Here is a 23,037-nt window from a genome sequence, read left to right on the forward strand (position 1 = left end):
CATACTCTGTTCTTTGAGGCGAATCTAGATTTTATCGGGTATCATTTATGCTCTTTGGAAAACTTTCCTTAATGTTTCTGAAAGTGCAGATCTGCTACTGATGAATTCTTTCAGCTTTTGAGTGTCTGAAAAATTCCTTATTTCACTTTCATTTTGAACTGTATTTCTGTTGGTCATAAAATTCTATATTAACAGATGTTACCTCACTGTCTCCATTGATTTTATTGAGACACTGCTATTCTTTTACATCTGTTTCTTTGCACCTGTGGGAGCCTTAACCTAATAGTGGTTTGATCCACTGATATGGATTCACTGAGTGGTAGCTGTAGGCAGGTGGGGAGTGGCAGGAGAAGGTAGGTCATTGGGAGTGTGCCTTTGGGGTATATATTTTATCCTCGGGTTGTCATTTCCTGGGCTGCTTTCCCCTGCCATGCTCCTCCACCACTGTGTTCTGCCTCATCTTGGGCCCAGAGTAATGGAATTGGCTAACCATGGACTGAACCTCTGAAACAATGAGCCAAAATGCAATTTTCCTTCTCTAAATTGTTTTTGTTGGGTATTTTGGTCCCAGTGATGCAGAGCTGACTAATACACTAAGTTTCCTTCCTCACAAGCCTGCCTGGGAAGCCTCCATCCCTGCTGCATGACTGACTCCTTAATAATGTCTCTCATCACTCCAGCCTCAAGCTCCAAGAGAACAGAGGTTTTCATGTTCTTCACTCTTTCTTTCCTTAGCATCTCACACTGTGACTGTTGATCAATAAGGACTTTTTTTTTTGAGTATATGAATAAGGGGAAAAAGGATAAAAATTATTCCAAAATACTACCCAGTGTTATTTTGAATATGTGCTAGTATGCACTCTTTCTCTCAAGAAATTGAAAAAAAAATTAATTTGTTTTTTTAGATATACATGACAGTGGAATGTATTTTTGAATTTTTTTTAGTTGTAGATGAACAACAATGTCTTTATTTTTATTTAATTATTTTTATGTGGTGCTGAGGATCGAACCCAAGGCCTCACGCATGCGAGGTAAGAGCTCTACCACTGAGCTTCAACCCCAGTCCCAGTAGAATGTATCTTGACATATTATATATAAATGGAGTATAAATTCCCATTCTTGGGGGTTGTACATGATGTGGAGGTCATGTTGTACTGGTGTGTATTCATATATGAACGTAGGAAAGTGATGTCTGATACATTCTACTGTCTTTCCTTTCCCATCTCTGTCCCTTACCTTCATTCCCCTTTGTCTAATCCAATGAACCTTTATTCTTTCTTCCCCCCACTTATTGTGTGTTAGCATCTGCATATCAGAGAGAACAATCAGCCTTTTGTTCTTTGAGATTGGTTTATTTTACTTAACATTCCAGTTTCATCCATTTACTGGCAAATTCCATAATTTCATTCTTTTTTTAATGACTGAGTAATACTCCATTGTGTATATATACCACATTAACAATTTCTATTATTAACCAAGCATGGTGGCATGTGCTTGTAATCCCAACAACTTCAGAGGTGGAGGCAGGAGGAGTCCAAGTTCTAGCTCAGCCTGGGAAACAGTGAAACTCTGTCTCAAAATAAAAAATAAAAAGAATTGGGATATTGGGCTGGGGTTGTAGATCAGTGGTAAAGCACTTGCCTAGCATGTGTGAAGCACAGGGTTCAATTCTCAGCACTACATATAAATAAACAAACAAACAAATGAATAAATAAATGTCAAATAACAAATGAATAAATAAATGTCTATCAACAACTAAAAAATAATAAAAAAATAATAAGAAGAGGAGCTGGGATGTAACTCAGTGCTAGAGTGCCCCTGAGTTCAATCCCCAGTATTCTCATATATAATATATATGTAATTATATGTGTAGATATTTGTATAATATAATTATATATGTGTTTATTTCTTCTACAATGAGAAAAATACAGCATGTTCTATGTTAAAATGATATTTGAGTACCTGCTAATTGATGGCATTATAAGACTTGGTCTTGTGGAAAATTACAGGAGGAGGAAAAACACATGAATGTTAGTAGCACTGCATTTCATTGATATGCAATAATATAATAACTGGAGAAAATATATAATAGAAGGAGAAAATTAATACACAGGGAGAAATTAATACACAATTTGATGAATAAAGTCATATTTGAATAGTGCTTTATAAATTATAAAATGACTTTACTTATTTAATCTTCAGAGCTACATAAAATGTATTATTTTCTCCATTTCCTAAGGCACCCATGTACTTCTAGTTGTTGGCAGCATAAGGCATAAGTCACATGGTCAGTACACATTTTTATGGCATTTGGTGTTCGCCATTCCTCACTGACGGAATGTGGAGTGATTGAGTTTGTCTCCCATTTTATTATTTTTTTTTAATCTCTGACCCACTGTCTGGGCCTCTGTGCTGCTCATTGGCTGTCTAGTGACCTCTTCTTTCTAATCCCTGTGGTCCCCTTACCTGAATCTAATCTGTCTAAGGCGACCCATTGTTCAAAACCACCTCTTCCTTCTGTTTCTCTGATTCCCAAACTGAACTGCTATTTCCTGCCCCAAGATAACCCAGGTAAGTGCTGGAAACTCCTTACCTGTTTGAACTCATCTGTGTGTGGGGGTGGGGGTGGGGGTGGGGCTGGGTAGTTCTGCAGTCACCGGACTCAGGTCTGGCAGTTGTCAGGCCCCTGAAAACAGATGCAGGTATGGACCCGCCTTAAGCCTGAAGGGTCACAAGGAAGGAGATGCGGGCTAACACAGAGACTGAGGCCCACAGCAGCAGCAAGTAGACGGAGGCGTGGGCAGAGGGGCAAGGATCCCTTTCTTAAAAAAACAGAGGTGCTCTGAGAAAGAATAGAATCAGAAGAGACGCTGCAGTCTGAGTTAACCCATGGCCGGAAAGAGTCAGGATCACTTCCTTTTCCACTGATGATACATTTTGATTAAGAAAAGACGAAGAGGCAGGGATAATAAGAACAATATTGTTATTTATCCTAAATACTCTCATACCTGCTCTTCTAGGTCTGGGGATCAAAGCTGAAAAATAACGTGATGATCTGAATTCATGCCTATTTCACTCATTTCTCTTATACAACTTGCAGGCCCCAATATTACTACAGTTGTGGAAGAGAGTCTGTAATTTGGAAGATACCTCCATCTGCCTTGTTTACCCAGCCCTCCAAAAGGACCCAGAAGCTGGCACAGCCCAACAGATTCAAAAGACAGCCTCTACTAAGTCGGTAGGGTATCTTGAGAGTCTTCCTAAATCCTGACTCAATCTAGTTAAATGTCACAATACTCTTGTTCTAATTTCAATATGTGCAGTTTTTTGAGTGTGTGCAATTTCATGAGCTAAAAGTCCATTTGTTTTCCAAAGCATCAGATAAAAAAAAGCCAAATATTTGCAGAAACTGTAGCTAATCTGAAGATTATCGTCAATAATTACATTTGACTCAAATTGTGGTGAAGCTAAAATTCACATTAGACTTTATCATTGTTAGTCAATTAAAAGGAAATTTTTCAGGAGTAGAGTGTTTGCCTAGCATTTATGAGGCCCTGGGTTTGGTCATCCAGTGCCACAAAATCAGAATAAAACCAAAAGGGAAATCAGCAAATGAACATCACAGGCTTCTGCAATTTGCAGAACTTGATGTTCTTTTACATCTTGCTGACTTGCTTTTGCTTTGAATGACGAATTTCGCCTTCTCCTTAAAAGACATCTTAGGAGCTGCCTTCCCCAGCTGATTGTGATATGGTTGTTGGAAAAGGTACTTCAACATCAGATTGCATTAGTGGAATATGTTCGGTGTGCAGACATGGGGAGGCAACAATGCATTCGTGTGCTGCAGTGGTTAGGACACACTGGGTCTCTGTAACCAGTGTCAAGGTTATGCCTTAAGAAGATGACAATACATTTGAGACTTGTTCAGAAGGAGGTAAATGTGATGTTGAGGCTTCTGGAAACTGTTATATGAAAAATAGTTAAGAGAAATGACATGTTTAGCTTAGAGAAGAGACCAAGGAAACAGGGATAGCTCTGTTCAAGTGTGTAAAAAGGATGGCATATGAAAGAGGAAGAATGGGAAGAAGAGGAAGAAGGAAAATTAATTTATATCCATCTCAGTACAAGAAGGAATTTACAGCAGATGTCAGCTAATTTTAGAAAAGTCTTTCTGAATAGCTTTCCAGGAATGGAAATTGGAGTGGGAGGGGGGATCGTTCTCTAACCAGTCTCTTATTTGACCTTCAAGTTTGTTGTATGAAAGCAAACAAAGCAGAAACTGTAGCTAATCCAAAGATTAGTGGAGATACAGGGATATACAAAAAAAAAAAAAATGTACGCTACACAAGCTTGGGCTCTGAGGCACTAGAGGGGCTGATTGACTAGAAGGCTCACCAGCAGATTTGAGCAAGCAGAAGAAAGAATCAGCAAACATGAAAATAGGTCATTTGAGATGATCAGTTCTGAGCAACAGAGAAGAATGAAGTAAAATGGACAGAGGCTCAGAGACTTCTCATCCCTATCTGCATGGGAAGGGAATAAATAAACTGGGCAGAGGTGTGGGCTGGCTGGAAATAAAAGGCTGAAAAAATAGTATTAAGAAATAAAGATGTGGCTGGGGTTGTATCTCAGTGGGAGCACGCTCGCCTAGCATGCGTGAGTCCCTGGGTTCGATCCTCAGCACCACATATAAATAAATAAAATTAAGGTATTGTGTCTACTTACAACTAAAAAAAAAAGAAAGAAAGGAAACTTACTGTTAAAGAAAAAAAAAGAAAGAAAGAAAGACAAAAGACATAAGAAATATAGTTAAAGGAGGGGATTGATGGGCAGAAAAGACCTGATGGGTCCGATTCTAACAAAGGAAAAAGGGCCCGCGTGTTTATTTGTAGTGAAACACATCAAAGGCAGATTTATTGTGAGAAAAACTTTTTCAAGATAAACAAGAAGCAAGAGGCTGTAGGAAATTGGCCTGATTGGAGACTCATCACTTGCACACTAATTCTCCTCCTCCGGCTGCTGGTGCCTCCAGGCTATTTGGGCTCTGGTATCTCTCTGTACCTCTGGGAGTTGAGTGAACCTAGGGCTGTCTGAGCCAATAAATTCTGGGGTATCACAGAATTCTCTTTGAGCAGGATGTTGCCAAGGCAACGCAGCATTGGTGGGATGACACTGAGAATTCTCTGAGGGGCACACCTCTGCTTAGAGATGGCTCAGACAAGCCCACAATTCATTTCTGGCTCCCCACAGAGATGTGTGGGACACCATCAATCAAGTGTATCAACAGAGTCACAAGGAGAATCTTACAAAGAGAGGAGAGAAATAAAGAGTCCGAATGAATATATGAAGAAAGCAATGGTCCCAAACACACAAAGTTTGATGAAAAACATGGCCATCCAAGAAATTCAACAAAAGCTCCAAAGAGGAAAAACTCAGAGAGTCACAGCTTGCCACATCATCAGCAAACTCAACAGCAAGGAAAAAAAGAGTCTTGAAAGCAGCCAGAGAGAAGCCACTCATCACATACAAAGGATCTACAATAAGGTTCATGAATGAATTCTCGTCAGAAATCATGGTGATTAGAAGGCAGTGAGTGACATAGAGCAGTGAAAGAAAAAGACTACCAGCCAAGATCGTCTATCTAGCAAAACTATCCTTCAAAAGTGAAGGACAGGGGTGAGGTTTTAGCTCAGTGGTAGAGCGTTTGCCTACATGTGAGGTACCAGGTTCGATCCTCAGCACAGCATAAAAATAAATAAATAAAGCAAAAGTTTTGTGTCTAAAAGAGGAAGAATAGGAAGAAGGTAAAGTTATGATTTGAGATCTATCTACAACTAAAAAATATATTTAAAAGAAAATGAAGGTCAGAAGGCTGAGGCAGGGGGATCGCAAGTTCAAAGTCAGCCTCAGCAACTTAGCGTGGCTCTAAGTAACTCAGTTAAGACCCTGTCTCTAAACAAAATACAAAAGGACTTGGGATGTGGTTCAGTGGTTGAGTGCTTTTAGTTCAATCCCCAGTATCCCGACACATACACACACAAAAAAAAAAAAAAAGAGAGAGAGAGAGAGAGAGAGAAATGAAGTTATTTCAAGATAAAAACTTAATTGAGACTTAATTACCAGAAGACTTGCTATATAAGAAATATTAGAGTCCCTCAAGTGTCTTTTCAGACACTAGATAATAACTTGAATTTACATAAGAAGTGTCAATAAATAAATTTCATTAAATATAAAAGACAATATAATGTACTTTTTGTTTATAATTCTTTATTCTCCTGCATGATTGAAGGGCAGCTGCATAAAACAATAGTATAGTCCTGTGTTGATAGACATACAGTGTATTTTAGAAGAGCACAAAGAGGGGTGGAGGATAAACAGACTTGGTCAGGAAGCATAGTATTTTTATATTTTAATGGATTTGGTTTGTTAGTATTTTGATGTCAATCTTGCATGTACATTTGAATTTAGTTTGCTGATGTTTTGGTATGGATCTCTGTATGTACGTATATTCATAAGAAGTATAAAAAGATCTCAAATCATAACTTCACCTTAAGAAATTAGAAAGAAAAGCAAACTTACTCTAAACATAAAGAAGTAAGGAAATAATAAAGATTGAGTGGAAATCAATGAAATAGTGATTAGAAAATGAGAAAAATGACAACCCCCTAAAAGTTGATTCTTTGGGAATTGACAACATTGACAAGTCTTTGGCTAGTTTAATCAAGACAAAAAGAAGACTGAAGTTAGTAAAATCAGGGGGAAAAATAAGAAACCTTTCTAAGGGGTCATATACAAGGAGTTATTACTTCTGATGTTATAGAAATTAAAAGATTATAAGGGATTACTAGGAACAATTACAAGGCTAACAAATTAGATAGTCTAGATGAAATGGACATATTCCTAGAAAGACAAACTACTGAAAACGACTCAAGAAAAAATAGGAAATCTCAACAGACCCATCAACAGTAAAGGAAATCAAATTAATAGTTTTCAAAAATCCTCCCTGCAAAGAATCACCCAGGACTAGTAATTTCATTACATGCAAATGAATTATTGGTGAATTCTATTACATGTTTGAGAAGAATTAACATACTCATCAGTTCATTCCCAAAAGTAAGACACTTCCTAACTCATTCTATTATATTTGTATCATCCTCATACAAAACCAGAAAAGACTATTATATATTTTTAAGTATATATTTTTTAATTGTAGATGAACACTATACCTTTATTTTATTAATTTTTATGTGGTGCTGAGGATTGAACCCAGTGTCTAACATGCTAGGCAAGCATTCTACTGCTGAGTCCCAGCCCCAGTCCCCATTATATATTTTAAACATAATATCTCTTGTGAATATATATGCAGAGATCCACACCAAAACCACAAAACCAAAACTGCAAATCAAATCCAAATGTTCATGCAACAATTCACATTAAAATATTAAAAAATCAAATCCAATAATATATAAAAATATTGTACTTCTTGGGCTGGGGTTGTGCTCAGTGGTAGAGTGCTCGCCTAGCACATGCAAGGCCCTGGGTTTTTTTACCACATAAAAATAAATAAATAAGTAAGTAAATAAATAAAATAAAGGTATAAAAAAATTGTGCTTCTTAAGATTGTTTTATCCCAGAAATGTAAGAATAATACGTTGGGTTCAAAATGATAAAATCAATAAAATAAATGTAATACACTGAATTGGTAGAAGAAAAAAAATCTACATGATCATCTCAGTACACCAAGAAGAAGCATTTGACAACATTTAACACACTTTCATAATAAAAATGCTCAATAAACTAGGAATAGAAGGGAATATACTTAATTTGATAAAGGACATATGTAAAAACGCCTCAACAAATACAATTGATGGTGAAATACTTTCTCCCTAAGATCAGAACAATACAAGATTGTGAGTTTTCACCATTTCTATTTAATATCATACCAGAGATTCAGATTTTGTTTTATATACACAAATCCACATGTACATACTATATCACAAGATAAAATATACTACTTATTGTGGATTATAGTAAAGAAATTTTGAGAAACACTAATCTGAAAGAGCACTATGATTATGGGAAAAGGTGTTCCTAAGATGGAAACAGTATGTATCATTGACTGGAAGTTGATTATAGCAATGACAAATTCAATTATTGTCCCCATATTCAATAGATATGACATTTTATATTTCCATTTGCATATAGGTCCACCAATGATAATGTAGTAAGAAGTTCTTTTCAAATACCTGATCCTTCTCCCCGGATTTTACGACTGTCAATTGCCAAAGGCATAGATCCTAACTATGTTCCTCCAAAAGAAGTAAGTGACCCATGTGAAAGAACCAGTTCTTAATTGACTTTACAACATGGTACTCTCTTATGTCTAGGTGCCTATTTTTTTTTCTTCCTTTGTACTTCTCCTCTCATGAAATGGACTTTTCTGACTAACTCTCCTATGCTCAACGAATTGGTCAGGAGTGGATTAGAGAAGCAGAACCATGAGTGATATAGAATAAATGGTTTCTTATACAGATTAAGCATTAAGCAATGTGGGGGGAAAAAGTCTATGGAAGGCCTGGATGGCATCTGGGATTTGGTCCTGGTAATTGATATAGAAGCAAAGAAAGGTAGTAGAGACAGGTCTGTGGCTCCCTGGGAGATGTCTGAGCCAGGGAAGTCTAACCTCTTCAGGGGTGGAAGGGCTGATTCTAGTAAGGAAGCTTTAGCGCATTTAGGGGCTTAAAGTCTCCAGCTTCTTTGGGAACCACCCATATGTCCCCGTTTCAATTTTCAAGGTTCTAGTCCCTCCCAATCATTGCCCCAACTTTAACATAAAGGTCTGTGCAATACTTTCATTTTAACTCACCCACGCACAGAATTAGATTTTGCTTTTCAGAATTTTCAGCCCTCTGACAATAGAATAAAAGGATTTTTATTTTTTTATGGAAGACAGAGGCTTTCTGTTCCCTTATCAGAACTTTCAGTTAGGAATTCAAAGACTTGTGTGGATGGTTTCTTTTCTCCAGTTCTCAAGTGCACTTACAAACAGTCAGCCAACCCCATTGTACTTCTTGATATCACTACAGTGTCCTTTGATAGCAATGTTGATCACCCAAAGCCTGTCTTTCTATTTTGCTACTGCATGCCATGAGCTGCCAGTGGGATTTTTATTTTAAAGACCGCTGGTAGTAGTGGGCTGTTGTTATTATTATTATTATTATAGTTATTGTTTATAATAAATAATGAGCTCATTAATGCCTTTAAATCTAATCAGCTCAGAAAACAATTTCTAGATAATCTTGAACCCATATAGAGAATCTTTCCTTTGGTAATAACCTGACCTGGTGGTTGCTTCATACCAAAACACCCTAAACTTAGTGGCGTAAAACAGCAATAATTTTATTATGCTCAAGGATTTTATGAGTCAGAAATTCTGACAGGAAAATAAGTAATGTTTGTCCAAGCTCTAAGATGTGTGAGGTCTCAGCTGGAAAGCTTAGGTGTCTGAAGTAGTAAGGGGCTGGCATCATCTGGAGGCTCCTTCGTGTTTTCGTCAGTTTGAGGTGCTACAACCTAATACCCCAGCCTGGGTACTTAAACAGAAAATATTTATTTCTCACAGTTCTGGGGGTCGGGAAGCCCAAAATGCCAGCAGATTCTGTTCTAGCTTGCAGATGGCTGTCATCCTGCTGTGTGCTCACATGACCACTTTGAAAATTGGGGTGTGTGGCTGGGGGTGGAGGGGTATGGAGGTAGAGGGATAGAGAGCACTCTGGTCTCTCTCTCTCTTTTTAATAAGAACACTAATCCCATTATGGGGAGTTCCCTGCTCATGACCTCATCTTACCCTAATTACTTTCCAAAGACCCCCCTGCTAAATTTCAACACACTAGGGCTTCAACATATGAATTTTGGAGAGGCACGGACATTCAACATTCAAAAAAAAAAAAATCTATAACAGCACCTATGTGTGACGTCTAGCTGGAAATGACTTGAGGCTAGACTCAGTTGGTAATGTGTACACCTTCCCAAGCCCTCTCCATGTGGGCAAAGACCTCTGTCAGCTTGGCAGCCATGCTCTGGGGAGTATCCTAAAATGGAGTGCCCTGAGGATGAGCATTCCTAGAGAATAGGAGGCAGCTACATAGCTTCTGGTGACTTGCCTTTGGAAGTCACAAGTCACCACAATTATACTCTGTTGATTGATGCAGGTAAGTGTGGTCTGGTTGGATTCAAGGGGGCGGGCATGCGAACCCTACCTCCCAATGAGAGAAGTATGAAAGAATTTATAGGTGCTTAAAAAACCCTGCCACACCCAATGATGTGAGTATTTTGGTATCCTTGAGCAGATTACGAGTTAATAGTCTCATGTTTAAAATTTCAAATTTAAAAATCAAAATTTCGGGGCTGGGGTTGTGGCTCAGTGGCAGAGCACTTGCTTAGCACCTACGTGTGAGGCCCTGGGTTCGATCCCCAGCACTACATAAAAATAAGTAAATAAAATAAAGATATTATGCCCAACTACAACTAAAAAATAAATATTAAAAAAGTCAAAATTTCTTAGACTTTCAAGTTTTGCTTACAGGTTTTATTATATTTATAATTCAAGCAGTTTTAATAATTAATTTTAAGAGTCCCAAACCATGTTTGGTTGTATTAACAAACCTAGTTAATAAAATACCTTCAAACAATTTAAACTACATTTATCAATATATTACATTTGATTTATGTTCAGGTACTTTACTTCACCCATCTACACTAGCAAACAAAATCTTCTGAAATACTAAAACATTACTTTAAAATTTAACATGTTAAGTTTATAAACATGGGGGAACTAAAGGTTTTTTTTTTTTTTAAATATTGTAAGAATGGACAGAAAGCTAAGATTTTAATTTAATGTCATAATTCTAATTTGATTAATCAGTTATACATTTCTAATGGCCATTGTAAATTTTTCACTCTCTTTAACATGAATATACTTTTTATTCTAATATACATATAGTTTCATTGTAATAATTTTAAACTTATTGAAAATTTGTAAAAATTCACATTTCATTCCCTTTCCTTTATCATTCTCCCTCTTCCATGTGTATTGTATGCAAGTGTGTGTGAATAATTTTCCCTTGAATTATTTTTGAGACAAGCTACAGCTGGTCTTTATAAATGTTATATCCAAGTTTCCCTAAATATTTCAATGTTAATTTCCTAAAAACAAGGACATTGTATTATCTAACCACAGAATAATAGTATTATCAAAATCAGGAAATTTAACATTGGTACGATATACTATATCCACCCTATCTATGATCTAGGTTCAAGTTTCATCATCTCTTGCACATACTTATTCTTAACAAAATGTTAAGTTAATGATTTGATCCTCTTAAGGTTTTTTTTTTTAATAGTTAATCATTACTCTTCCTCAAGTTTAATAATAATAAGACATGCTCATAAAGGAAGTCAAGGTACTCTCACAGGTGCCTGAGGTTACTTGCCACCAGAGACCTTGGAAGGATGAACTACAGGAAGTCGTTCTCTGTCAATGGCTAGTCCTATTGAATTCCCTTTTTATAGTACAGTTTTTGGAGCCCGCACAACTTAAAAATGGACTGAGCTCAATGGTCGAGACTCACCTTGTGCTCAATCCCGGTACTGCAAAACCAACAAAAACCCACCCAGCCAAATCAAATCCAACTTAAAAGTGGATCACTCTCATGGCTCACTTAGCCCGTATCAGTGATTCTCTATTTAACCAATGTCTGCAGCTCCTACCCAGACACATCGACCTGTTTTGGATTTTAAACATCTTTAACTTTTGAGAGACTTTGGACTCTTCAGACTCTTATTTTCTATCTGGCAGATACCTAGATACCTTTGAGTACAAAGCACTTGAACTCTGGCTCTCCTGCTTGGCTCTGTCTCACTTGCTGTCCTGATTCATAAGGTCATTGTACTCATACCCCCTCCCCCACCCATCTTCCTCAGTCTCTGTTTTCCTAGAATAAAAATTCTAGAACTAAAATCGCTGGGTTGAGAAAGTGCATGAACATTTTGAGGCGATGTGTGTAAGATTCCAAAACATGGTCCCCAAAAGTAACTTTGATTTGCATATTTGCTTGCATTCTTTGGCTGCCTTTCCTTTGCACCAACCAATATGAAATACTACTTCTTTTGCAAAATGTTAATTGGTAGTAAAACAGTATATCTTTAAATTTCTCTGATAATAACAAAGTCAAATAGTTAATGAACTATTTACCATGCATATTTTTTTTCTGAAAAACTCATCACTTCATGATTTTAATTATTTTTCTACTGGCCTATATTTTTTCATTGATTTATAAAGTTCTTTACATATTAGGGATAATTATCTTCATCTGTTATATATGGTACAAATACTTTCTCCTCACTTATAATTTAAAATTATTGAATTTTAATTTATATAAAACACACATCTTAAGTGTGTAGTTTAATAAGCTCTTAACAAATGCATATGTCTATTCAATAACTACTCCAATCAAGATACAAAACATATCCACAGTTCCAGAAAGTTTCTTTCTATTTCCAGTCAATTCCTAATCTAACCCTTTCCCTAAAGGCAACTACCATTCAGATTCCTATCAGCACAGACTAGCTTTGGCTGCTCTTGAACTTGATTTAAATGAAATCATACAATATATACTCTTTAGTATCTGGCTTTTTTTGCTCAATCAACACAGTGTTTTTGAGGTTCATGCATACTATTGAGTGTATCAATACATTGTGTTCCTTTTTATTAAGGATTATTCCATTGTAAAACTACATTATAATTTTTTTTCATTCCTTTGATGGACATTTGGGATATTTCCAAATGGGCTATTATAAATACAGTTGTGCTGGGCGTGATGGCGCATGCCTGTAATCCCAGTGGCCTGGGAGGCTGAGGCAGGAGGATCGTGAGTTCAAAGCCAGCCTCAGCAATGGCGAGGTGCTAAGCAACTCAGTGAGACCCTGACTCTGAATAAAATACAAAATAGGACTGGGGGTGTGGCTCAGTGGTCAAGTGCCCCTAAATTCAATCCCTGATCCAAAAAGAAAAGAAAAAAAGAATACAGTTTTGAACATGGTTTTATTTATTTAGGGTAAATACATAGCAGTAGAATTGTTGAGTCATAGGGTAAGTGTAGATTTAGCTTTATAAGAAACTCTTATTTTGCAGGTGAATGTATCATTTTTGTTCTTTTTCTTCCCTCCTCTGGGAATCAAACTCAGGGCCTAATGCATGCTAGGCAAGCACTCCACAGCTGAGCCACAGCCCTTCATTTCCATCTATGTATGAGGGGTCCAGATGCTTCAGATTTGCCAGCATTTGCCATTGTCCCTTCTTAGAAGTTTTAGACATTTTAAAGCGAGATAGTCGTGTCTCATAGTGATTTTAAATTGCATTTCCAGGTCAAATATGCATGTTCAGCATTTGCCATGTGCTTCTTGGCATTTGTAGCTTCTTCTGTCCTTGAGTGTAGTTGTATTTTTGTTTGGTTTGGTTTGGGGTTTTTACATTCTTCAGGATTTTTCCACCTCGCAATAATTTGTGTTTGAAAGGAGTTGTCTGTCTTATTAAACTTAAAAAAATTAGGTTGTAGTGTTTCCTCTTTATTGATGTTTTCAAATTTTATTTATTTTTGAATATGTGTCTTTTCCTCAGGGTTATGATTTTGTAAATATCTTCTCTCTGTTTACAGCTAAACCTATTAATTTTATTAAAGGTATCATTTGATTATAAAAAATGTTTCCAAATTTGATAAAGTTAAATTTGTCGATCTTTACTTTTACAGTTAATGGTGTCCTGGCTAAGAAGTATTCGTTCACTGTAAGCTCATGAAGGTGCTCTATGTTTTCCTATAGAAGCCTTATTATTTTTACTTTTGTGTTTTTATGTATATGATCCACTTGGAATTACTTTTTTCTGGCATATGTGAAGTTCAGGTTAAGGCGCCTCCCATATGGATATTCAGTTTTTCAACTACAATAGGATGAATTTCTTTTTCTAATTGAATTACTTTGAACCTATTTCTGGACTCCCGAATCTGTCCTAATTGCTTATTGTTTTCCTTACACCAATGCCTTACTCTCTTGATTATTGTAGTTTTAAAATAGTTTTGAAAATAAGGTACTATAAGTCCTCCCCTTTGTTCTCTTTTATCAATGTATTTTTGGCTTTCTAGGTCTTATTCATTTTCACATAAACTTTGCAATCACCTTGTTAGTTTCTATAAAAGTGCTTTGTAGCTCTTCACTGTGTCTCACACCTATAATTTCAACAACTCAGGAGCCTGAGGCAGGAGGATCCCAATTTTGAGACCATTCTTAGCAACTTAGTGAGGCCCTCAGCAGCTTAGTGAGACCCTGTCTCAAAAACAAAAAACAAAACAAAACAAAAAAAACAAAAAAAACCCAAAAAGGGCTGGGGATGTAGCTCAGTGGTAAAGTACCCCTGGGTTAAATCTCTAGTACCAAAAATAAATAAATAAATAAATAATAAAACAAAAATAGATACAAATAAACGTTTGGTGGGAATTTTGAGTAAGATTGCATTGAATATGTAAAATAATCTAAAAAGATTTACATCGTAGTAATAGTAAGTATTCTAATCCATAAACATTTTATATCTTCCCTATTTATTTAGAGCATCTTTAATTCTTTCAATTATGTTTTGTAGTTCTCAATGTAGAGTTCTTACACATCTTTTGTTATTTTTTCCCTCTTCTTCTATGGGGTTTTTTGTTTGTTTTAATTGAGGTTTTTTGTTTGTTTTATTATTATGGGGTATCACCGTGTTGCCCTGGTTGGGCTCCAGTTTGTGTACCCAAGTCTTCCTCCTGCCTCAGCAGCCCAAGTAGCTCTGACTATAGGTACACACCACCCTATCTGTCTTAGTATTTTATGTTTTTGATGATATCCGTAAGTGGTATCTTTGATTTCTTTGATTTAATTTTCCAATTGTTTATTGATAGTATGTTGACTTTATGACCTTGTTAAATTCTCATAATCTATTTTTTTTATAGATTCCTTTGGATTTTCTCTCTATATATGTATAAAATCATATTATCTGTGAATAATTTTTTTCTAATCCAAGGGACTTTTAATAATTTTTCTTGCCTTTTGTATTGGCTAGGAGTCTAGTTCATGGGACACAGACTGGTGAGTGTGGGAATTCTTACCTTGTTCCTCATCTTAGTGAAGAAGTGTTCAATATTTACCATAAAACATGATGCTAGCTTCAGGTTTTGTCGATTCCCTTTGTTAAGTTGGACAAATTCTCTTCTACTCTGAGTTTTCCCAAAGAGTTTTTTGTTTTCCTTCTTTAAATTCTAATGTTAAAAACATTAGAATTGAATTTCCCCAAATGTTTTTCCAGATCTATTGAGGGGACAACTACGATTTTTGTCCGCCGTTTACTTTGTTAATGTGGGGACTTCTATACATCGTTGCTTTTAGTGTTTTTCAAACCAGAAATTTTACCAAATAATAAAAGATCTGGCTATTAAAAGGGCTGTATGGCTGGGTATGGTAGCATGCACTTGTGTTCCCAGCAAGTTCAAGGCCAACCTGGGCAACTTAGCAAGACCCTGTCTTAAAAGGGCAGGGGATGTAGCTAGTGGTAGAGTGCTTGCCTAACCAGCACGAAGACCTGGGTTCAATCCCCCAGTACTGAAAAACAAACAAAATAAAAAGCATCTTCTTCAGGCAGATATTAAAGGTATTTGCAAAAATGCAAAACATGATTCTGCTCACTGTTTTTTATTTTGAAAAAGAGTTATGTCATAAGTGTCTGTTTATCAACATGTAATGTGTTTATTATTGTTATTCATTTATTGTCAGTGCTGGGAATTGAACCCAGGGCCTCCTGCTAGGGAAGGGCTTTTCAACCAAGCAAAACCCATGCCCCTCTTGTTCGTTTTAGATGGAATAATTTTTAAAAACTGTTTTCATATTTGGAAGCTCTCATTTACTTTTTAAAAGAGTTTTATTTTATTGGTTTTTCTTAGTTATACATGACAGTGGAATTTCATTTTGACAAAATTATACAAGCATAGGATATTACTAGGTTAAAAGAAAAGTTGAAAGCCACTGTAATTCGCTTATATTTCTAGTTACATTGATCTATTATTATGCAGGTATCGTTTTGTTTAAATTATTGTAACTTCAAAAACTATTTTAAGAGCTGGTTGTGGCTGAGACTGGCTTCAAACTTGCAGTCCTCCTACCTCAGCCTCCTGAGTCACCAGGATCACAAGTGTGCACACCGCCGTACCTGGGTCAATGTTTGATTTCTTAACCTACATGGTGTTTCATGGGAAATTTTGTGTTATGTTTTATGCTTAAGCACTTTTGTTGGGCATACAGCTATCATCCCAGTGACTTGGAAGACTGAGGCAGGAGGATTGAAAGCAGGAGGCCAGCCTAAGCAACTTAGCAAAACCCTGTCTTGAGAAAAAAAGGGGTGGGGGCTGAGGATATAGCTCAATGGTACAGTGCCCCTGGACTAAACCCCCAGTACCCACCCCAACACCATTTCAGAATGGGAAAAGGTGTTTGGTTCTCTTCTTTGAGCCCCTATCGTTCCTTGCCTCCCTGCTTCCTGTGGCCCTGCGTGTCTTTCTCATTCATTGCTGCAGGGTAGTCTCCAGCTCTGATCTTGTTTCTTCTCTAGTGAAGGCTCCTTGGTTCTTCCCTGGTTGTGAAGATGCCCTCCCACCCTCCTCACCTGGTTTCAAGTGTATCTACAAGCCTGATCTCCCTGCATAGCCTGCCCCATTCTCAACCACCAATGTTCTCAGACCCCCTTCCTTCATTTCCCTCATGTTTCCTCCTCCATTTGTCAAAATCTGATCCTTCCTTCAAGGTCCAATCCAATGACTCTTTATCCCTGAAAAAAAGTCCTTGCTGGGTGGTGGCACATGCCTGTAATCCCAGAGGCTGAGGCAGGAGGATGGCAAGTTCAAAGCCAGCCTCAGCAAAAGTGAGGCGCTAAGCAACTCAGTGAGACCCTGTCTCTAAATAAAATACAAAATAGGGCTGGGGATGTGGCTCAGTGGTTGAGTGCCCCTGAGTTCAATCCCTGATACCCACCTCTGCCAAAAAAAAGAGCATCCTTCCTGATTTTTTCCCACCTTTCATCTGATATCTTTTGATTTTTTTCCCTTCTCTTTTGAGCACCAAATAATCTTAATTATTTGCCTATAGGTCTATGGTTCTTTATAAGGTGAAAATTACATTAAGGAAAAAAACTGTATTTTACTATTATTTATTATGCATTACATAATATACTTGATTAAGAAATATTTGTTAATGAATTGGATTAATGATTGATTGTTTTATTTCCTTTTTGATTGGAAGGCTTAATTGAAGGCAATGGTTGCCATATACTTCTTCAATTTGCCAGAGCCTGATAGGAGACAAAAGCTTTATTCATAGGAAATGCTTAAATGTTTAATCAGTCCTTCATGGTGTTGTACCAACATGCAAGACCTTTGGTTAGAATTCCAGACCTGCCGCTTACTAACTATGTAAACTTCAACTACTGAATCTCAAGTACCTTGGTTACTCCATTAGTGAAATAGAAATAAAAATTGATACTCCAGGATAGAAATAAACTAATTACATGTGAAACTGTCAGTGTCAGTGTCATCATCATCATCATTTAAATAACACAAGAAAGAATTCAGAAAATACTTTATGTATATCATATTTTTCTACCCATGGTTGAAGACTCATTTTATTTCCAGTTGTTGATTATATTCCCTTTCAAAATCTTATATAAGAAGTTACTTAAATACAAGTAATTTAAATAGAGGACCATGTAATTTGATCTAATTTTCATAATCAAGAAAATGAGGAATGATTTGGGGGGGGGTCCAATGCAGGTATATAGTTCTCCATTATTCTTATTGGCTTCATTATTCTGTTGGCTATTTTTTTTGTTGTTGTTGTTATTTATCCCAATTAGAAGACAGCCACTTAAATTCCCTTTGGCACAGTGATAATATGAGTCCCAGTTTCCAAAGGGCAAAAATCATCAAGAACAAAGCAGAATCTATCTGGTAAAGCATTCTTCTGTGTTAGGGTTGAATTTTCCCTGAGTTTATCAGTCTACAAATCAATGCTATCATTTATTTCTGAGTCGATATGTAACATTGTTTGCTATGTCCTCTATCTCTGTAGTCTAACAGGTAAGTTCCTAAAAAGTTGGTTTGGAATCTATATAGTTTGAGAAATTGATCCTTCCAGATGTGACCAGGGGTTATTATAAGATTCTCATCATTTCTGCTGGTTATTGGGAAGCCTGGACCAGAGATCAGATAATACTCTTTAATCTTGGAACTAGATGGTGTTTGTTATTGAATACTTATAGGTACTGTTTTATTTTTTTCCTCTAGGTTGAAACTAAGATTTCAGTTTCTACCCTGGGTGCTATTGCAACTCCGAGAACTATAGACCTTGCCCACCCAAAGATCAAGTTAGATGGTCTGTGCTATGAGAGACAAAGAAGCGAAATGCCCATCCGACCTGTAAGCCACCACTGCCTGTCTTGCCATCCTTCTGCTCTCTTTCTGGTTGCTCCTAAGGTGTTCCCTCCTCCCCCTACAGGACATAGCCCAAAATCATTGAAAGAAAGAATCTTGGAAGAGTGTTCTGTGGCAGGAAGGAAAACCTAGCGACATGATATAGAGGGAGGCAGAGGAGTTGAGGGCAAAGAGCATGGCTTTGGAGTCAGCAGGAGCTGGGTTCAAATTCCCACCTCACCGATGCTAGCTTTATGATGTCGAGGCAGCCTTCCTGAGCCTTGGTCATTCAGTATTCGAAGGTGTACTGTGCGCCAAGTACTCTTCCCAGGGAACAAATGCAGCTAATGGGGGGGGGGGCAATAAATAAGTAAAAAGATAAGACAATGCCAGGTAGTGATAAATGCTATGGAGAAAATGAAATAGGAAGTGAGTGACTGTGGTGGTGGTGGGGGGAATAATTTACTTGGCATGTGGTAGTTGGTGATGCCACTCTAAGGAATAAAAGTTCGGGCCAACCCTGAGGAGGGAGAAGGGGTCAGTTGAGTGAAGATCTGGGGGAAGAATGTTCCAATGTAGGGAAGAGCACATGCCCAAGCCCTCAATCTGGGGTGAACTTGGAGTTGGGTGGAGCAGGTGAGCAAGGGAATGGCAGGTGTTTGACCTCCTACTTAGAAGTCAGCTGTGACATAGTAGCACCGAAGGCAAGTGCTCAGCCTGGAGCCTGGCGCACCCATGGCTTCCCTCTTCTTCCTCCTTGACATTTCCCTTCTTTAATTGCAGTGCCAACTTGGTGCCCTATCTCAGCTGGGTTTTTATTATATATCATGTTGCCGAAAGAGGTAGGACCAGGTCTACCCTCTCTCTGGAAACCTCAGGATTTAACAAGGAAAACCATTCTGGGAACCAAAAACTCTTGGGAGAGTGTCTTGAATTTGCAGGAATATGACTTAATGCTATTTTTTTTGTAAGGAAATGGGAATGATAGATATCTTTCCTTTATTGCTAGAATTGTTTGAGTTTTTTGTTTTACAACAAGTTTTTAAAACAGGGGGGATACTGCTGTGAAAAATCATACTGTTAGAATCCAGAACTAACTGGCCTCATGCAACTCAGAATACTTTCAGGGTTGCTGAGAAGTTTAGGATGAACACTTAACAGAGAGAACGGTAGCTACATGTCATTCTTATTTTACCGATAAGGCCACATAATAGAAAGGCAATCCAGCAGAAGATCAAAGGGGGACTGTCGGTTGACATATTATCAGCACCAATTACAAGCCAGAGCCTGTTCTAGTTATTGCCCAACAAGCGCATCCCCTCCAGGGGCTTCTATTCTGTTGGGGAGAAGCAGGCAATAAACAGTACTATACAAGCTGGTTCCGGTGTGGATAAGTGCTAGCCAGGAGAGTAGACGGGAACCACAGAGGCGCTTCATTGGAGAGGCTGGTTTATTTTGGCTGGTCAGCAAGCCCCCTGTGAGGACTTGATGTTTGAGTCCAGACACTTGGAAGAGGAAGAGGCAGTCAAGCCAAGACTGCGGAAAGAGGTTTTCAAGCAGAATTAGCAGCTATAAAGGTCATGAGCAGAAGAAGCTGGACCAGAGGGGCCTCCTGTGACCAGGGTCATAGTGACCCAGTGGGGAAGGGAACAGATAAGATCAGAGGAGTGGCAGGTAGCCCAATCCTATAGGGCCTCTTAGGCACAGGAAGAAGCTATGTTAGCAAAATGGGCAGCTACAGGAAGGGTTTCAAGCCTGGAGTGCCAGGTTCTGATTGGGCTTTAGAAAGGGCTTACCTCACCTGGTGCGGTGGCACATGCCCATAATCCCAGGGGCTTGGGAGGCTGAGACAGGAGGATCTTAAGTTCTAAGCCAGCCTCAGCAAAAGCAAGGTACTAAGCAACTCAGTGAGACCCTGTCTCTAAATAAAATACAGAACAGGGCGGGGGATGTGGCTCAGGGGTCAAGTGCCCCTGAGTTCAATCCCCAGTACAAATAAATAAATAAATTAAAATAAAAAGTGCTTACCTCATGGGGTTGTCATAGTGATGAAGTGAGAGTGACATGGGCAAATCACTTAGAACTCGATCTGTCTCAGGGAACACACTATCTACTTGTTCATTCCCTGGTAACTCTCATGGGGAGGCTGGATCGCACAGGCCAGGATGGAAGTAGGACGCCTGTCAGGAGTCTGTGCAGCAATCCAGGAGAGGGACAGGAGCCAGCGGTCGAGATAGGGAGATATGGTGAAAGCTGGGATGTATTTTTGTGTCTCTTTGTTTCCCCTACAGGTATCCCCAGCAGCCATGTTCGCCATACCTAGCTCCCGAACGCTAGATCTAGCTAAATTCAAGCCTGTCCATCAAGATTACCTACCTGCCCGTGATGCCCAGTGGCCAGTGTCTCATGCTGCTACCCATTCTCAGATATCTGCTAGAATTCAGGAACTAGCTAATCCAAGTTCAAGGTATGCCCATTTAAGGCTAATGTGGACTAGGATAGGTTGGGTGTCTGGGGACCGGGAGAAGGTTGATCTAATAAGGTTAATGAAAAGAGTTGTCAAAATTTTTAAAAATTGCAATAACATCTCACTAGTTACTTTTTTTTTGTTTGTTCGTTTTAGTACCAGGGATTGAACCCAGGGTTGCTTAACAACTGAGCTACATCCCCAGCCCTTTTTTTATATTTTTTTATGTACTGACAGGGTCTTGCTGAGTTACTTAGGGCCTCACTAACTTGCTGAGGCTGGCTTTGAACCTGAGATCCTCCTGCCTTAGCCTTCTGAGCGGCTGGGATTACAGTGCCACCACATCCAGCTCACTAGTTACATTTATTGTAACAAATATATGGTCTTATTCTAATAAATATAAAGATTCCAGTAGGGTAGTGGACTAGGCACCGAACCTTAGATTTAGAAGATAGCTCTGTAAGTATGTAGATGAAATATTTATCCAAAGTATATTGTTCATTGAAATGAGTTGTGAAACAGAGCACTGTTGTAATTTGTGTAAGAAAAAATATATTTGCTTAGAGATGCTCAAGGTAGAAAGAACACTTGTGGTTTGATCCCCAGCATACCCACAAAAGAATTACATATTTTTCTAGACTGCTAGATGACTATAGGAGACTGTCTGGCTTATTTTAACATTGCTAATTATTGAAAAATTTTCCAGAATTCACTTTCTGTGGAAAGAGCAAAGTCTTTGGAATCTGACAGATGTGCAAATCTGGATTTGGCCATTGATCATTCTTACAACCTCTTTGAGCCTTCCTTTTCTTGTCTGCAAGTGGAGGTCATGAAAATCTCAATGAGATGATGTCCTAGTGATTAACACATAGTGGGTGCTTGGGAAACTCTAGTTCTTCAGGCTGATTTCTTTTCCTCCCATTTCAGGGCTCCTATGCATATTCTCTTCTACGATCCTAATGCCTTTAAAGTCAAGCCGGCTGCTTTGAAAGCACAATGTTCTTCAAGGATCCAGGAGTTGGCAGAACCTGTTGTTCGCTAAACATAGAGAGTCACCGCTGTAGACACTAGTTACGTATCTGTCACATGTATTAGAGGACTTGGTTCTCTACTCTGGTACTGTCCACTTACGACTTGTCCAACTGCCCCTCAAATACGAGACCTCCAGGGAACAGCACTGTAAGCATGAAATAGCAATTGCTGCTAATGCCTGTAATCTCTTCTTTAGAAGGTTTTTGGGACTTCAGTACGTAATAAAAAGAGACTGACAGCCTGCCTTGCTATCCTTACTACTTTGTCATGAGCATTATGACTGTTCACTGCTGTGGCCGATCCCAGACACTTCCTTAGAGGGCTTTGTTTTCTTCCTGGCAAGTTCCATGTTCCTGGTAGCCAATCCTGCCTTAGTCCCTTCTCTGGTAAGTCCTGGGAATTGATATTGTTCTTTTTTTTTTTTTAAGATGTTGATGGATGTTTATTTTATCCATTTATTTATAGGCAGTGCTGAGAATCAAACCCAGTGCCTCACACATGCTAGGCAAGCACTCTGCCACTGAGCCACATTCCCAGCCCCAACTGACATCATTCTTTATGTTACTTTGCCAACCTTCCCTCATTACCTAGAAAAAACACTAATACATGAGGCCCTTTCAGATAACTTGAAATGCTTTACTACAGCAACGCAGCCATATCAATATTCATAGCCACCGAATTCACAATAGCTAAGCCAGGGAGCCAACCTAGGTGCCCTTCAACAAATGAATGGATAAAGAAAATGTGGTAAATAAACACAATGGAATAATAGCCCATAAAGAAGAAGGACTTTATGACATTTGCTGGTAAATGGATAGAGCTAGAGACTATCACACTAAGTTGAAAGACTCAAGGTCAAATATTTTCTCGATATGTGAAAGCTAACCCACAATAAAGGGTGGTGGGGTAGAAGTTCAGTGGACTAGACAAAGGGAAATGAAGAGAAGGGAGTGGGGATGGGAAAAAGGAAGAACAGTGGAAGGAATCTCTCACAACTTT

At 38.2% G+C, this 23,037-nt stretch overlaps 1 protein-coding gene across 1 annotated transcript in view; it reads left to right on the forward strand.

The window, feature by feature from the left end:
- Thegl (theg spermatid protein like) overlaps window positions 1-22,562 on the forward strand; it is a 49,634-nt gene extending 27,072 nt beyond the window's left edge. The window contains exons 5-9 of the mRNA XM_015481767.2: window positions 3,101-3,238; window positions 8,206-8,320; window positions 18,414-18,545; window positions 20,831-21,006; window positions 21,934-22,562. Coding sequence (XP_015337253.1) covers window positions 3,101-3,238; window positions 8,206-8,320; window positions 18,414-18,545; window positions 20,831-21,006; window positions 21,934-22,048 — 676 coding nt within the window. The 3' untranslated portion in view covers window positions 22,049-22,562. The remainder of the gene's footprint in view (window positions 1-3,100; window positions 3,239-8,205; window positions 8,321-18,413; window positions 18,546-20,830; window positions 21,007-21,933) is intronic.
- Window positions 22,563-23,037: the final 475 nt, after the last annotated feature.

Source organism: Marmota marmota, unplaced genomic scaffold (genome assembly GCF_001458135.2).
Source record: "Marmota marmota marmota unplaced genomic scaffold, marMar, whole genome shotgun sequence".
In the NCBI taxonomy this organism is placed as follows: domain Eukaryota; kingdom Metazoa; phylum Chordata; class Mammalia; order Rodentia; family Sciuridae; genus Marmota; species Marmota marmota.